Source organism: Leucopleurus acutus, assembly GCF_964270905.1.
Source record: "Leucopleurus acutus genome assembly, chromosome: 3".
In the NCBI taxonomy this organism is placed as follows: domain Eukaryota; kingdom Metazoa; phylum Chordata; class Mammalia; order Artiodactyla; family Delphinidae; genus Leucopleurus; species Leucopleurus acutus.
In genome coordinates, this window is record NC_139145.1 from 527,302 (window position 1) to 543,396 (window position 16,095).

The 16,095-nt window shown below is 60.8% G+C and overlaps 1 protein-coding gene across 2 annotated transcripts; it reads left to right on the forward strand.

The window, feature by feature from the left end:
- Positions 1–4,048: 4,048 nt before the first annotated feature.
- On the forward strand, positions 4,049–15,837 carry PTBP1 (polypyrimidine tract binding protein 1). Of its 2 annotated transcripts, none has more exons than XM_082836971.1 (15): positions 4,049–4,215; positions 6,562–6,592; positions 9,388–9,463; positions 9,702–9,874; positions 9,953–10,099; positions 10,184–10,354; positions 10,445–10,555; positions 10,627–10,801; positions 10,980–11,057; positions 11,748–11,896; positions 13,042–13,075; positions 13,466–13,558; positions 13,663–13,879; positions 14,177–14,254; positions 14,353–15,837. In XM_082836971.1, the coding sequence occupies exons 1-15, from the start codon at positions 4,208–4,210 to the stop codon at positions 14,483–14,485; spliced, it is 1,674 nt and encodes a 557-aa protein (XP_082693097.1). In that variant the 5' UTR covers positions 4,049–4,207; the 3' UTR covers positions 14,486–15,837. The 2 variants fall into 2 exon arrangements, with proteins under 2 accessions (XP_082693097.1, XP_082693098.1); XM_082836972.1 differs by lacking the exon at positions 4,049–4,215 and adding an exon at positions 4,670–4,974.
- Positions 15,838–16,095: the final 258 nt, after the last annotated feature.

The window sequence follows — 16,095 nt, forward strand, 5'->3', positions numbered from 1 at the left end:
TTCATCACGGGGGAAGAAACGCCAGCCGTTGGCAACCACTTCCCAGCCACTGACAACCAGGAATCCACTCTCTGTCCCTGTGGATCTGCCTGTTCTGGACGTTTCCCATCGATGGAATCACGCACCGTGTGTCCTTCTGTGTCTGGCTTCTCTCACTGAGCATCGTGTTCTCAGGGTCCGTCCACGTTGCAGCGAGTGTCGGTGTTTCGCCCCTTTGCGTGGCTGAGTGACTTTTCCTTGTGTGGAGGGACACGTGGTGTTTATCCTTCACCTGTTGATGGTCACCTGGGTTGTTTCCGCTTTTGGGCTGTTGTGAATTGTGCCGCTATGGACGTGCATGTTCAGGTTTTGTGTGAACGTGTGTTTTCATTTCTGCTGGGCAGATACCAAGGAGAATCGCTGGGTCAGGTGGTAACTCTACATTGACCATTTGAGGACCGGCCACACTGTTGCTCACCCTCCTTGGTGCCCCCGTAGAGGCGGAGCAGCCTGGGTAAACCACAGGGGGGCCTCTTCCTGGCTGAGAGGCCCAGGCAGCTCACCCAGCCTCTCTGGGCTTGGGAAAAGGAAACATAGTATTTCCTACTCAGAGGATCCAAGACTTAAAACTGGAGCCTGGAGGGAGGTACCCAGCCCAGGCTGAGCTCCCAAGGGTGTGGACTGGGCGGTGGGTGTGGAGGCACTTAGGGCAGAGAGACAGCTCCCTCTCCGGGCAGGGCCTGGGGACACAGTGGGTCCTTCGGGGAGAGGCTGGCTTGCTGGTTTGGGCAGATAAGGTTTGCTTCTTGGCCTGAGGGCCTGGGGCTGTGGAGTCAGCTGTTGCCCAAGGACCCCCGTCAAGGGGCGGGAGACAGATTCCGACGTGAATATTCCCAGGCCCGAGCCAACCGTTTTGTTCTGCCCCTCAGCTGGGGACTGGGGTGGGGGGCTCCAGCTTGGAGGGGCTGCAGTGTAGCCTCTTTGGCACCCCCTACCCCCAGCTCAGTCCCACAGATATCTGGAAAATGGGTCAAAGAGGCTAGGAGGCCTCTGAGGGGAGGGGAGATGTGGAACCCAGGCCCCCACCCACCCTGGACCCAGGCCCTACGGCTGTTGTAATCAAGGCAATGAATAAACAAACACAGGGAACAAATATTCCGAGACTATTAAGCCATTTCCATTTGAAACACTAGTGAAAGCCCGTGGGAAGGAAGGGGGCACTGGCCTAACCCTGCCCCTTATTTTGACAAAGGGGTAAACTGAGGCAGCCCCATCAGATCTGTAAAGAGAAATAAAACCCAGCAGCCTTTCCCCCCACCCGCCCCCGCCAGGGCCTGGGATGCTGGCCCTCCACCCCCATCTGGCTGCCACCCACCTCCCTTGCCCCTGCCACAGAAGATATCCTTTTCAAAATTCTCAATTGCAAGGGGATCACACACCCACGTTCACCCTAAATCATTGATGAGGGAGCCAGCTGGCCGGCGGGCAGAAGGGTTGAACAGGGAGCAGACAGACAGGGGAGCCGGGTTTCTCCAATAAACCAGGGCATCCATCCAACTGAGATGCAGGGCCTGGGGGCTCCCTGGACCGCCCCCCCCTTGCAAACATGGAAGGCCTGCCAGCAGTCTTTCATGGCTGGTCCAGCGTCCAGGTGGTGTCCTGGGCTGACGAACAGCTCCGAAAACGGTGTGTCTGCATCCTAATCCCCTAACCCGTGAGCATGACTTTGTTTGGGAAAAGGGTGTTTGCAGGTGAGATTAAGGGCCTTGAGATGAGATCATCCCGGTGGTCTCTAAATCCAAGCGCAAGGATCCTTTTTAGAGTCACAAACAGGAGAGATAGAGAAACAGGGAGAAGAAAACCATGTGACAATAGAGGCAGGGACTGGAGGGACCTGTCTACAAGCCAAGGACACCTGGGCCCCCAGAGCCGGAAGAGGCAGGAAGGACCCTCCCCTGGAGCCTCTGGAGGGAGCTCGGCCTTGTTGACACCTCAATTTCTGACTTCTGGCCTCCAGAACCGAGCGAGAATAAATCTGTGTTGTTTCACGCCGCCTGGTTTGTGGCCCTTGTAAAGGTGGTAACAGCGTGGATTCCGATCCGGGCAGGGGCTGTCTTCTCTCCCTCGTGTTCCAGTGGAAGGCGAGAAAGAAATCCTCAACCGTTTTAAGGGAGAGGTCGGGGAGACTGTACTGATGAGGGGGCCTCTGCGCGAAGGCCCCAGGGCAGGGAGTAAAAGGAGGGAGTTGGTTTAGGGAGGAACCTTCCAGAAGGGAACAACCTCGTAAAGGAGGCCTGTGTAAATGCGGGCAGAAACCAGAAAGGCGGCTGCGGGTGAGAGGTCTGTGGGGCCACGAGGTCGACTTGGGCTTTGACTCTGAGCAAAGCCTGAAGGGCAGTGAGCAGAAATGGCTTTTAATAGATTGCGACCATTTAGATCCGTGCTAGGAACCTGGTGGAGGGTCCACCAACATTCTCCCTCTGGGCTGCGACACTCCCATGTCTCCAACCATCCTCCCTGCTGTCAAGAGGGCCCATCCCTGGCACCAGTAACCGAGGCAACAAAGATGAGCAACTGCCCCTGCTGGTACCCAGAGGGGAGCGCGACAGGAGTCCTGGAGGGAGCAAATCCACAGGAATGCGTTGGGGATTCTCCTAAATCCACCGGGACACTCCTGATTAGCCATTCCTGGGCTTCAGATGGCCTTCGGCGAAAGAAGGGGCCAAGGAGTGCAAGGCGGAGGCCTCCGTGAAAATCGGCAGCCGCCCCTAATCCGAGAAAGCCCTCTGGCTCGGCAGCCCCGGTCTCTGGGCTCCGTCCAGGCCCGCGCGGCCCTAAAATGGACGCTGTTGCCATGACTCCGCCCAAGCTTAAACCGACCGGAGAGGCGGGAGCAAAGGCCTGACCTCGACTTACGGAAACAAGTGTCATTCTCCCTCTTTAGGCTTGTGCCAATTAAAAATCCTTTTTTCTGCACGAGACGTATAGCAAACAATATTCAGGATAATTTCTTCTATTTATTGAACGTCTGCTCCACGCTGGGAACAAGCAAGCCCGGCATGCCCATCATCTCCTGGATGCTTCCAAAAGCCTGGGGTACCGGACTGCCGCGGCCTCCCTGACTCCGCCTGCCCCTCCCCCCACTTCTCCCACCCAGCTGGCCCTGTTTTCCGGCACCTTTCCCGGGGTTCCCCTATCACCCACAACCCTGTTCAACTCTTTTTGGAATCAGCATTCTCCGAGATAAGTTTGGAGTGTTCTGCTGCTGGGATGGAGGCCCGTCCAGTCCTGAACGTCCTTTGACGGCGGAGTCTGCTCTGTGCGCCCCGGGCCTCAGTTCCCCCCCCATTGCAGGCAGGCACGGCGGTGTTGTCCGTGCGCCCCCGGCCTCATTTTCCTTCCATTGCAGGCAGGCAGGGCGGCGTCCGCCGTGCCCCCCCCCGGGCTTCAATTTTCCCATTCCTGCAGTCAGGCGAGGAGACCGTGGTCGGGCTTCGCTGCTCTGGGGCAAACAAAGGACAGTCAGGGGCGACCCGTGGCCACATCGTGCCACAAGCTTGGTGGCCAGCAGTGGAAACAACCCCGGCGCCCCTGGGACGCGTTAGGCCGCCGCCACTTCGCGTGCTAACCTAAGGGTAACGTCTAAGTTCGAAATGGACTTCGGCCAGGTGCCCACAAGCAAGGTGGCGCCCTGGAGGTTTCCTGCCCTACTTCAAGATGGCGACGCGCCTCCCTTTGCTCTCACGCCCGAGGTGGAGGTGGACTCTGCCCGTTTGCAAGATGGCGGCAGCCTGGGGGAAGCACGCTTCCCACCGCCTGACCCGCCACGTACCCACTCCTAAGATGGCTTCTCCAGCAAAGCCCCACGCAGGAGGGCAGCTCGCTCACTGGCTCTGGCGCAATCACGTGGCCTCACCTCTTCGCCCCTCCCCCGACTCCACGGGCCGTTTCCGCCTCGAGCCCTGACGGACGGCCATCTTCCCCAATGGCCGCCTGCCACTGTTTGTGGCCCCACCCCTCGAGCGACTTCCTAGCCATTGGGAGGCGCTGGCGGGGTCCCGCGGCGCTCGCCCCGCCCATCTGCGCGGCAGGAGCCAATGGGCAGAGCGCGCGGGGGACGTGTTCGGGCGTCTCCGCCATTTTGTGAGTCTATAACTCAGAGCCGTTGGGTCGGTTCCTGCTATTCCGGTGCCTCCACTCCGTCCCCCGCGGGTCTCCTGTGTGTGCAATGGACGGGTGAGTAGTACTCGTTCGCTCTACCCCCTGTCCTTCTCGCGCTCCAGTCTCTTTCTCGTCGCCGCCGCGGCCTCCTTGGGGCGACGGTCCTGGCGCGCCGCTCCGCCTCCACCCCGGGCCCGGGGCGCCGCCCGGTTCCCTCCCTTCCCCCCGGCCTGGGGCGCGGGTGAGGCCCTGGACGGGGCCGCCAGGGGCGCGAGGCGGCGGGGGTCCGGGGGAGCCCTGCCCGCTTCCGGTGCCAACGAGGCCTGTCCCGTGCGCACGCGGCGGCCGCGCGGCTCTTCTCGCTTCCCGTCCGGGTTCTGCGCGCACGCGCCGCCCTTGGAGAGTCTTGTGGCCCTTCCGGCGCCCCGTATGGTCTCCGCGCGCCCCGTATGGTCTCCGCGCGCGTGCGCGGCCTCGCGCGCTCCCGGCAGCTCTGGCGCGCGTGCGCGGGCTTTCCCGCCGCGCGGACTGCCCCGGCCTGCCCCGCCCGCCGCGGGCCCGGGCGCGGCCGGAGACGCCGCCCTCCTGCCCGGAAGGGCGCGGGCCCTCCGCCGCCCCCTTTGTTCCAGCCCGGCGTCTCGGGGTAGCGCCCCGGGCGCGGTGGGGGCGGGGCGGCTCGGGACCCGAGCCCGCTCCCCGCGTGCCGAGGTGTCGGGGCGGGAGGGGACCGGGCCGCGCGGCGGCCGGGGCTCTGTTCTCGGGAAGGGGTGGAACCCGGTGGAACTGCGCTCTCCCGTCTGGCACCCCGTGGGAAGCGTTCAGGGGCAGTTGCGGGTATTTTGTGATGGGGTGCTTCGAACCAGCTCTCCTTTCTCTCTTGGGCCCGACCGGGCGGGGCGGGCGGTTAAAAGTGCTCGGAGGGTCACGTGCCTTCGGTGTCTCGGGTTTGAAATGATAGGTTTCAACCTGAATTGAGGCCAACCTTTTAGAAAAATTGCTGCAGCAAGAGGAACTTGATCTCCTCGTGGTCTGCCTTCCGCTTTGGCTGGGGTGGACTTGCCCAGAGAACCCTTTCCCGAGCCAGCGGGCCGTGTGCTCGGTTTTCTTGGCCGTCTGGTCAAATTCTCGAGTTTTGTCTTTTCCATCGCCCCCCGTAATCTGGTTTGGGGGCGCATCTGCAGTCTCTTGACGGTGGTGGTGTTACCTAGGCAGCCGGGCCTGGTCTCCGGGTGCAGCTCCTTTTTGGTCTGCCGTCTTTTTGTATATGTGCTGCCGAAGCGAGCACTGGCCTGCCGTGTTTTTGGAAAGTCGGAAAATCTTTCCCAGAAAGGCCGTTTTACGTAAAACATTTGTTGTGGCCGAAGCCCTCGCTTGGGAGTAGGAAGCCGCCAGGCGGCCTGGGTTAGCAGTTGGGAAACTGCGTACTTTTCATTGTTTGTCTTTCTGGGAAGTTTTTTCTTGACTCATTAAAATTTTTAAAAGTCGTTGTCGCTGGCCCGTGAGGTTTTTGAGGGCAAGAGGTGGAGGTTCCGCCGTAGAGGCGGAGGGTGAGGATGGGGCAGGGCCCGAGCCGAGGCTGTGGTGGGAGCCCCCTCCCTGAGAGCCCGAGGGGGATCCTGCAGCCGGCGGCCCCGGGGCCCTCTGCCGGGCCCGAGGCTGGGCCGGGGGACATGTTGTGTGACATCATGAGAGGCTTCTGGTCACGGGACCGCCAGGCCTTGGAGGCCAGGTGACCTTGTGAGGGGCGTTGCTGGCTAAGTTCTCTTCTGAACTGATATTTTGGGAGTCGTTAGTTTGTTGTCAGTTTCTGTTCACTACATAGACGACCTCGGAGGGTTTTGCTGTCCGTGGGTGGGGGGTGGGGCTTGGGCTGCAGGACCCAGGAGTCCGGGGCAGCTGTGCTCTCCCCCGGCCCCGCCTTTCGTAGCGGGGCCTGCTCTGCGGGGGGGGGGGGGGGGAGAAAGTCCGCTCACGTGGAGCCCGGTTGATGAGTAACTCGTGTCAGGTCTATCTGATCCTTTCCATCGAGCTGCCCCCTTCTCGGCCCCGTGGGGCCCGGAGCTCTGATCTCGGGCCCTTGAGTTGCCTTTTTACCGGCCTGCCTTCTTCTGGAAACGTCCCCCAAGCACTGCCGGTTTCTAGAAAGCAAACAGCAGCACCTGAACCTTAACCAGCATCAAGTGTCTCTCCTAGGGCCTGTGGAGGGGGGTGTCTTTGTCTTTGGACGGGTCGGGAGGCGGGGCCGGGGTCCTGCCGGGAGGGAGCCGGAGGACAATGATGGCTCCTTTTCAAATGGCGATTAAAGGGCGGACGGCTCACTTCCCTGCCCCGGCCTTCTAGCTGACGAAGGCCTCGAGCGGGGGCTCGGGCGCCGGGATGTGGCGGGCGCCCTGGCTGACGTCTCCTTTTTTCTCTCCGCAGCATCGTCCCAGACATAGCAGTTGGTACAAAGGTAGGCGCTTGTGACGTTGCTTTCTCCTTCCGCCCGCTCCCACCATGGGCTGCCCGGCTTGCTGCTCCTAGGCTGGACAGCCTGCCTCGGGCGGGGGGTGGGCGGCCCCTCAGCAGTCTGATTTCTGGATCCCCTGCCCTGCCCTCAAGCTCAGAACGGCTTGCGGTTGGAGGTGGGATGCGCGGCAGGGTGACGGAATTTCTGTCCTCGGTTTCGTGTGGGTAAAGTTGAAGTCTGTTTGCACCTCAAGCAGCTAGTCGGGGGGGGGGGGACCAGAGAATCTCAGGGGGCTCTGGGGTAGTTCCAGGCTGCTTCTGAGGCTGTCCTCGCTCAGATAGTTTTTGCTCAGAGAAACAGGACGGCGGGGGCAGAGTGTCCCCCCTCGGGCCGTGTGTCCTGAGGAGCAGGTAGCAGCTGGTTTCTGGTCTGGTGGCCGCCGTGCCTGGGCTGGTTTCGGTTTTCCCAGGCGGACTGTCTTTGCACACCGCTTGTCCCGATCTTCTTGCAGATAAAACCTGATTGGTGGCGGGAGGAGGGAGAGGGACTTCATCCGGAGTGCTGTGATTGGCACGGGGACCTTCCCCCTGCTTCTCTGGGGGCCGCTTCAGCCGGAGCACCTCTTCCAGGGGCTGTCTCCTCCGTCCCATGCCCCTGGGGTCTTGGCTGCACAGGACAGAGGCCCTGAGCCTGTAGGGTGCGTGCACCGGGGGACCCACCGGGAGGGCAGCCTGGTCCTCTCCCTCAGGTTCAGGATAAGCTGGGCCCCAAATGAGGCGCCAGGGGTGTTGGTGTGTAAGCTATCAATGAAGAAGCAAGGGGACTCTAGGCGCTGTTCCTGGCGCGGTGGTCGTTTGCTGTTGGTGCTGAATTGACTTCAGGGCAGGGGCCCTGTGGCAGCAGCTGGGAAGAGCTCCCCCACACTGTGGACTGGCCCACGTACCCCCAGGCTTCTACCCTGCAGAGTGGCTGTGCCCCAGTGGGCTGTTCCTGTGGAGCCACTGGTTACCACGTGCGCCTGCCCGCCTCCCCCCCCCCCCCCCCCCCCCCCGCCGTGCTGGGGGAGGGGGCGGCGTCTGGGAGGGAGGCCTGGGGGATATGGGCGGCCAAGTGGGTGGGGCTTGCCCCACAGACCCTGCAGATGTAGGCGTGCCAGGCCGTCTGCTGTGAGAACATGGTTGGGGCCAAGAACGCCCCACTCCTGAGGGAATCCTGGCCCTGCTTGTCACCTGTCAGAGACAGGAACCGAGATGTTCTTTTTAAGGTTGTGCAGCCGGTGTGTGGGATCTGCCTGGGTGCCCCGTCCCTGTCCAGCTCTGGACGGGGGCCCTTTGTGTGTCGGGGGGGGGTCAGGGCTCCAAGTCCACATTCCTACCACTTAGGCAGGGGAGACTCTGTCCTCGGTGGCTCAGGGGCATTCTGCCTGGGTTCTCATGTGGCCCTTCGTTCACGGCTGGGGCTGGTCTACTGCTCTGAGCCTTGAAGCGCCCAGGTCCACTTGGTGAAAGTGAGCTGGGGCGTGATGGGTCAGGTCAGCCTGGAGTGCTTGGGGTTTTTAACATTTTGCTTCATTATAACAAATTCCAGCCCGTAAGTGGTCTGCGGTTCTGGGTCCTTTTCTGGACTCTAAGACCAGGCAGGGGTCTGAGCCTTTGCAGCCTCTCCACAGGCTCAGGTGCTGGCCCTCTGCGCATCCATCTCAGCCCTGAGCCCTGGGGAGCAGATGCCCGCCCGGCGTGGGGTCTGGGTTCAGGGTCATGCCCGTAGCAGGTGGCCTAGCAGCCAGGGTGGCCCAGAGCACCCTGTTTGCTCCCAGCAGCGTTGCCATGTGCCCGATTCCTGTCCCGAGGGGCAGACCTTGAACCTCCCTGGCTTCCTTCGGCTTGTCTCGAGGGGCAGGGTGGGGTGTGAGTGTCCCACTCAACTTCGGTGCTAGACCACGGGAAGGTGGGAAGGACCCTGGGTGTTTGGCATCCTTGTTTGTAAGTGGCAGTTAAGCTGGCCTGAGGGAAGGGCAGAGATAAGGTGTTCTTGAGGAGGGACGAGCTGGCGAAAATGGCAGTTGGAGGGTCTGGCCCTGAGAAAGGCTGGTTTTTGCTGTTCTGCCGGGGGGCCGCGGGGCACCTAGGGCAGGGAAATTCTCCTCAGGCCACCGTTTCGTGTCCGAAGGTTGTCGAGGGGAGCCAGACCCAGTGGGGTCTCCTTGCCCCTCGGGTGGGGTTTTGTGCTCACCCGGCAGGAGGGCCCCCGTCTGCTGCTTCACCCTGGGCTCCATCTTACCTGGTTCTGGAGTTGATTCAATTGCATTGAGATTAATGAGTCAACTAGTCGTTTCTGGAGAGAGAATGGGCTGGGCACTTGGGGAGCTTCTTGTTTGTCACCAAGGTGCCCGCCGCCTGGAGAGGTGGCCTTTCTGGTCATCGGGCTCCGGTTTCCTCAGACTGGAAAGTAGGACAGACTCCTGCGGCTGAGCGGGTGGCTGCAGTGTGTGTGACAAGGGGGCTTTGTCCTCGTGGGCCTTGAGTGGCTCTGCCGTGATTGAGAGCACGACGGCTGAGCCTCGGGGTAGCCAGCCTGAGCCCGTGCAGACCCCAGGCACGGGGGGTGGGGGGACGGGCCGCGCAGAGCCCCTGTAGGGGACGAGACGCTGGCCCTGCTTGGGGAAAGACCCCCCAGGGGCTCCGCAGGTGGGGAAAGGAGCTGTGTCTTGGGTGCAGAACCACTGGGCCCCTGTAGGGAGGGTTGGGGGGCGCTGCGGTGAAGATGCGGCTCGGTTCCAACCCGCCCCTCTCTTCCAGCGGGGATCTGACGAGCTCTTCTCTGCCTGTGTCACTAACGGACCCTTTATCATGAGCAGTAACTCGGCCTCCACAGGTAACCCTAACTGCGGCCTTACCTGGGAGCACTTCCTCTGTGTCTCTGAGGAGCGCACTTGGGGTTGGTTGGTCCTGGCCTTGGTGACCTTGAGCCTCACTTCCCCAGGAGCCAGGTGTGGAGACCTCCCTGTCCCAGCAGCCTCCCAGAGCTGGGAGGAAGCCGGTACCAGGAGAGGGGTCCCTTGCTCTAGGGGAGCCAGGAAGTGCCTCGTGCCATGCACACCATCCTTTTGCAGCAAATGGAAACGACAGCAAGAAGTTCAAAGGGGACAACAGGAGCACAGGCGTGCCCTCCAGGGTGATCCACATCCGAAAGCTGCCCAGTGACGTCACTGAGGGGGAGGTCATCTCCTTGGGGCTGCCCTTCGGGAAGGTCACCAATCTCCTGATGTTGAAAGGGAAGAACCAGGTACAAGGCCTAGGCCTTCTCTGGGGTGGTCGCCGGGCCTCCCGGGTCCAGGCCTGGCTCACACACGACCCCCCCCAGGCCTTCATCGAGATGAACACGGAGGAGGCTGCCAACACCATGGTGAACTACTATACGTCGGTGACGCCCGTACTGCGCGGCCAGCCCATCTACATCCAGTTCTCCAACCACAAGGAGCTCAAGACAGACAGCTCGCCCAACCAGGCAGTGCGTGCCCTGGGCTGCGGGCGGAGGGGGGTGGGGTGGGCGGTGGCCTTGGGGCTGATGGGACTCATGGCTCTGCCCCCACAGCGGGCCCAGGCGGCCCTGCAGGCGGTGAACTCAGTCCAGTCGGGAAACCTGGCCCTGGCTGCGTCGGCCGCGGCGGTGGACGCGGGGATGGCAATGGCTGGACAGAGCCCAGTGCTCAGGATCATCGTGGAGAACCTCTTCTACCCGGTGACCCTGGACGTGCTTCACCAGGTGAGGCAGGGGGGTGGCGGGGTGGCACCAGCCTGCGGGAGGGGCTGGTTCCGGGCTGAGGCCAATCCCTCCGCCATGCTCTTCCCGTAGATCTTCTCCAAGTTCGGCACCGTCCTAAAGATCATCACTTTCACCAAGAACAGTCAGTTCCAGGCGCTGCTGCAGTTCGCCGAGCCCGCGAGCGCCCAGCACGCCAAGCTGGTGAGTGGCCCCGGGGCAGCCGCGCTGCTGGCTGCCGGCCCCCACTCACAGCCCTTTTGCTGCCCCCGCAGTCGCTGGACGGCCAGAACATCTACAATGCCTGCTGCACCCTGCGCATCGACTTCTCCAAGCTCACCAGCCTCAACGTCAAGTACAACAACGATAAGAGCCGCGACTATACACGCCCCGATCTGCCATCCGGCGACAGCCAGCCCTCGCTGGACCAGACCATGGCCGCAGCCTTCGGTAAGATGCCCGGTGGTGGGATGGCAGCGGGGCAGGGTGGGGGGCAGGACGCGTAGCTCGGTCCTAGGCGCCCGTCTCCCGGATGCCCACACAGCACCAGCCCAGAACCCACCGAGTGGGGCGCTGGCAGCCGGCTCGCACCCGTGGGTGCGATGATTAGTGTCTCATTTGTTTCTAGGTGCGCCTGGTATAATGTCAGCCTCTCCGTACGCAGGAGCTGGTTTCCCTCCCACCTTTGCCATTCCTCAAGCCGCAGGTATTCAAACGCTCGTCCCCACCACCGCCTCTGCATGCCACACCTCTCCCGTAGCTCTGCTTCCACGGCAGCCGACGTGGCGCAGTCACGGGGGGAGCCCACCTTCCTGGGCACAGGCCTCCAGGTTCCCCACGGGGCCTGGACAGGGCAGTCGTAGGGCAGGGCCGTGCAGAGAGCCCGCTGACCCCACAGTCTCTGGTCTGGTTCCCTTCAAGCGCCCGTGAGGACCAGCGCACGGTGGTTGGAGGGATATGCCCCTAGTAGGTGCGTTTAAGTGGCCTGGTAAGCGAGCGGCGTGAGCTGGGTGGGCACACCTGAGCATCCCTCCCGGGGGCCAGGCGCCCACCTACGTGACAGTCCTGAGCCTGTTGTCCCGCCCGGCGTGCCATTTGCATGGTGACGGGCACCTGCATGCGAGCACGGCCGAGGCCGTTGGGCTCAATCCTGCATCCGAGGAGCTGGAGCTTTCTGTGCTATTTGGCGCATGTAGACGGTCAAGCCAGCACGGTCTGTGCCACGAGAAGCGTGGAGGAGCCACAGGCGTGCCGTGCCGCTGGGCCAGCCGCTCCCCCCCACCCCACCCCACCCCACCCCCTACGTGTCTCCGTTTGCATGAGGATGGGCAGGACCCGCGTTTTTGTCTCAGACAAGGTGGGCGCCGCTGCTTATCTGACTGCCTCTTCCCTCCAGGCCTCTCCGTCCCTAACGTGCACGGGGCCCTGGCTCCTCTGGCCATCCCGTCGGCGGCGGCAGCGGCAGCAGCGGCGGGCCGGATCGCCATCCCAGGCCTGGCAGGGGCAGGAAATGCTGTCCTGCTGGTCAGCAACCTCAACCCCGAGGTATGTGGCTCTTCTAGGCTGTCCTTCCGGACTCCTACTTCGGAAGTAGGAGTTGGGAGTTTGCTCTCAGGTCCTAGTGCAGACTGAGCCCCTCCCCCAGGCACTGGGGCCCCTGGAGCCGGGTCCCCTGGCCTGGCCAGTGCCTGCAGGTGTCACGCTGTTCTCCTCTCTGCACTGATGTCACTCACTGCTGCGTCCTTTCCGCAGCGCTTGGAGTCCTCCTGTTTTCCTTAATATCTCAATGTACGTTCCTAATTCCATGATGCTGAGAGTTGAAGTATTTGGTGTTCACGAGAGCAGTTTTGCAATTTCGAGCCCCACCAACCTCGGTCTGCAGGGGCCTGCGGGGCGCCTCTGGGGAGGGGGTGCAAGCCAAGGCCACCAGCCACGGTCCCTGAGGTGGCAGCCAGGCCTGTGCTTGTCTCGGTGGCCAAGTTCAGCTCAGGGAGCTGGGATGAAATGATAAAGGCTCGAGATATTTTGATTCTTGAGAGACGGGGTTCCTGTTTATTTTAACGAGCTGCTCTCTTGCCTGTCTGAGCATGTGTGACTTGCGGCCTCTCGAGCCCTGTCCCAGCTCCTCTAGCCAAGCTCTCTGCTAACAGCCACCCCAGTGAGCCTGACTGGAGGCCCTGGTGCGGGCCCCGGGGAGACAGTTCCTGGAGGGCCTGTTGGGGGAGTGGGGGGGCGGGCGGGCACCGTCTCCTCCCCGCGGGGGGCGCTCCTGCTGTCCGCCCGGCGCGTGGCTCGTAGTGTGTGTGGTCTTGACTGATGGGACACCGCGTGTTTTCTTATGTATTTACTGACCTGTGTTTTTGCTACTTTTTTTCTTTTCTCCCCTTCCCCTTTCCCAATTTTTTTTCTTGCCCTGATCCGGAATTTCTTTGCCAACTGACTGCACGGTACTTCTGCTTCCTGTTGTTGCTTGAAACAAAACAAAACCATAAATAAATAAAAACAAAATTCCCCCTCAAACCCTGCTCTCCGGAAACCAACCTGCCCTTGAATATTAACATCCTGACAACTTCATCATCCATCAACCTGCACGCCTGCGGGGCTGCCTCCTCGTGGTGGACGATTCCAACTCGCCCCCTGACCTCTCCCTTTCCCTGTCCCTCGCTGCCTTGCTCTGCTGTCCTCTAAAGAGAGTCACACCCCAAAGCCTCTTTATTCTTTTCGGTATGTTATCGTTCCCACTTTTATTATCTTGTTTTCGTGTAATTGAGGTGGTTGTCACGCTCTGAGACGTCCGAGCGTGCTGTCTGGGCTGCGCTTTGCCTACTGATTTGGACTCCAGAGCATGGTTTACGGCCCCGCATGCTATTGGCAGAGTAGATGTGTCGGTAGCAGCCGCAGGATGGTTCTTGGCAATTGGCCTTTCCTGGATTTCAGGGCTTCTTTGCTGAAGGCAGCCCTCCCGGTAACGCTCCCTGTGACTAGACAGCTTCTCAGGCAGAATAGCAGAGCTGCGGGGAGAGCCAGCCCTGTGCGGGAGTGCGGGTCGCGGGGCCGGCGGGGAGGGGCCGCGGGGCCCGGGCGGCTCAGCAGTCTGTCCCTGTGCCCTCGAAGGCGTGTACGGCGACGTGCAGCGGGTGAAGATCCTGTTCAACAAGAAGGAGAACGCCCTGGTGCAGATGGCCGACGGGAGCCAGGCCCAGCTGGGTAAGTAAGGGCTGCAGGGCCACCGGGCCGGGGGGCTGCGGGGCTGCGGCGTCGGCGGCCAGGGGCCTTGGGTCACGTGGGTCCTGTGTTGTCTTCCCCCCCAGCCATGAGCCACCTCAATGGGCACAAGCTGCACGGGAAGCCGGTGCGCATCACACTCTCCAAGCACCAGAACGTGCAGCTGCCCCGTGAGGGCCAGGAGGACCAGGGCCTGACCAAGGACTATGGCAACTCGCCCCTGCACCGCTTCAAGAAGCCCGGCTCCAAGAACTTCCAGAACATCTTCCCGCCCTCGGCCACCCTGCACCTCTCCAACATCCCGTGAGTGCACCCTGCACCTCTCCAACATCCCGTGAGTGCCTGTAGAGGTCTCCTGGGATGCTCCCGCTTCCAGGGGCTTCCACAGGCCGTAGGGAGGCCTTGCTGGAGGCCCAGCCGAGTGTGTTCTCTGCTTCTAGTGCACCTTTCAGATGCTCATGGTCATTTTCTGATAACCTATTTCTGGGGCCCCTAAAAAGCTCCTGGAGACCCCACCCTTCCCTGGACACTCAGCTGCTGTCTTGAGGGAATGGCCTTGACCTTCCACGGAGTGGCTCAGGTCCCTCTCTCTCCCTGCAGGCCTTCCATCTCTGAGGATGACCTCAAGATTCTCTTCTCCAGCAACGGCGGGATCGTGAAAGGGTTCAAGTTCTTCCAGTGAGCCCAGCCCCACCCCCTCGCCCCGCTGCCCCTGGGCCTGCCCTGCCCCACCCGGCCCTTCACGCCTCCTTGTGTCCCCCCCGTTTTCCCTGCAGGAAGGACCGCAAAATGGCGCTGATCCAGATGGGCTCCGTGGAGGAGGCTATCCAGGCGCTCATCGACCTGCACAACCACGACCTGGGTGAGAACCACCACCTGCGGGTGTCCTTCTCCAAGTCCACCATCTAGGCCGCCACCAAGGACCAGCCTGCCGGGCACCCGGCGACAACTTCCATCATTCCAGAAAAAAAGCCACTTTAAAAAGCAGCTGAAGTGACCTTAAAAAAAGACCAGAGATTTTATTTTTTTAAAGAGAAATCAGTTTACCTGTTTTTAAAAGAAATTAAATCGAATTCACTTGCTCACCTGGGAGAGGTGGGGTGCCAACCTCAGGCTCTTGGTGACCGTGGAGGCCCAGCCCGGCCCCTTGCCCGTGCCTTCTGTAGTCTGTGTGGCGGGCGCTCCCAAACCTCCACTCGGCTTTCTTGTGCCTTAAACCCACTGCTCTGGCAGGGCCTATCTTGGGGTAGCAGACGTGTAGGGGTTTGGGGGCCGGGGGGGGGGGTCAGCCTCCCATGGGACCGTGTGCCTGCTGCGGTGGGAGCCCGTGGGCGGCCAGGTGTGGCGGCCCCCAATCCTGTATCATTTGCCCCCCAGCCCCAGGGCCCCTCCCCGTCGCTTCTTCAGCTTTGTTTCCACCATAATCTCTGTATTATGCTTCGATGCAGCTGCAGACACCTGTGCCTAGCAATATTTCCAGTTGACCAAATATTCTAATCTTTTTCATTTATATGCAAAAAATAGTTTTAAATAACGTTTTATATAGCAAGATGATAAAAATGGTATGAGTGTAACCTAAATTTTCTCCTCGTGGTATGACTTTGTATACTGTACTTTTATTTTATTCCTTGTCATTGAGTCGCAGGGCAGGATCTAATTTCCAGGGCAGACACAATGGGGCCGGCACGTCTGCGACCTGCCGATGCCTTACTCACAACTGTCCTCTGTCCCGGAGGACAAGTGCTCTTAAACTTTCAGGGTTTCTTTTTTCCTGCAAATTTTGGACCAAAGTTTTGTTTCTGTTTTTTGTCTGCCTCTAATGCTGGGACCCCAGGAGGTGGGACAGCAGCCCTAACCTTCCGGTCTTTACCGCCTTGTCCTGCACTCACGGGTCCAAGGGGCTCCCCGCGCAGGCCCTGTGCTGGCCGGCCCTCCTTCAGGGCCTGGGCCTCAAGTTTCCATGTCGGGGTGGAACAAGGGTGTAAATATTTATAATTTTTTATACCTGTTGTAAGACGTGAGGGGCAGCAATTGCGGTTTTTTTATGGTGACACAGATGTATATTTTGATAACAGCAATTACAGGCTCAGTATTGTAAGGAGCATGGCAGGCCACTGCCCGCTGCCGGCTTGTAATGCGGAGAGAACTGAATTAAAGCAATTTTATAACAACTCCTACCTTTTCTGTAGGCTCTTTTTTCCTGTCCACATGTAGGAGGTGGTCTGGCCGGTCTGTACTGGACTCTGAATAAATTCTCTGTATCCTGCACTTGATTTCCCTCTTTATTGGGCCTGTTTGTTTCACTGCTGTTTCCTCCTCTGTGTAAACTCAGCCGTGTTGTTCCCCTCACTTCTCGCTTGGGGGTTTCAGGGGGCCTGGAGATGGGGCCCCACATCTGCACTCCACCAGACACATCCCTGCCCCCAGTTGCGCGCGCAGGGCCCCCGGAGGCCGGGTCTGCCTGCTGGGCCCTGCGACCGAAATGACACTCCAAAAAGCTGCACCCTGCTCAACGATCG

Bases quoted from the DNA above. Each gene is read 5' to 3' on its own strand.
- PTBP1 (XM_082836971.1), top strand. The intron at 10,802-10,979 runs GTAAGATGCCCG...ATTTGTTTCTAG, and splicing joins GACCATGGCCGCAGCCTTCG to GTGCGCCTGGTATAATGTCA. The intron at 13,880-14,176 runs GTGAGTGCACCC...CTCTCCCTGCAG, and splicing joins CTGCACCTCTCCAACATCCC to GCCTTCCATCTCTGAGGATG.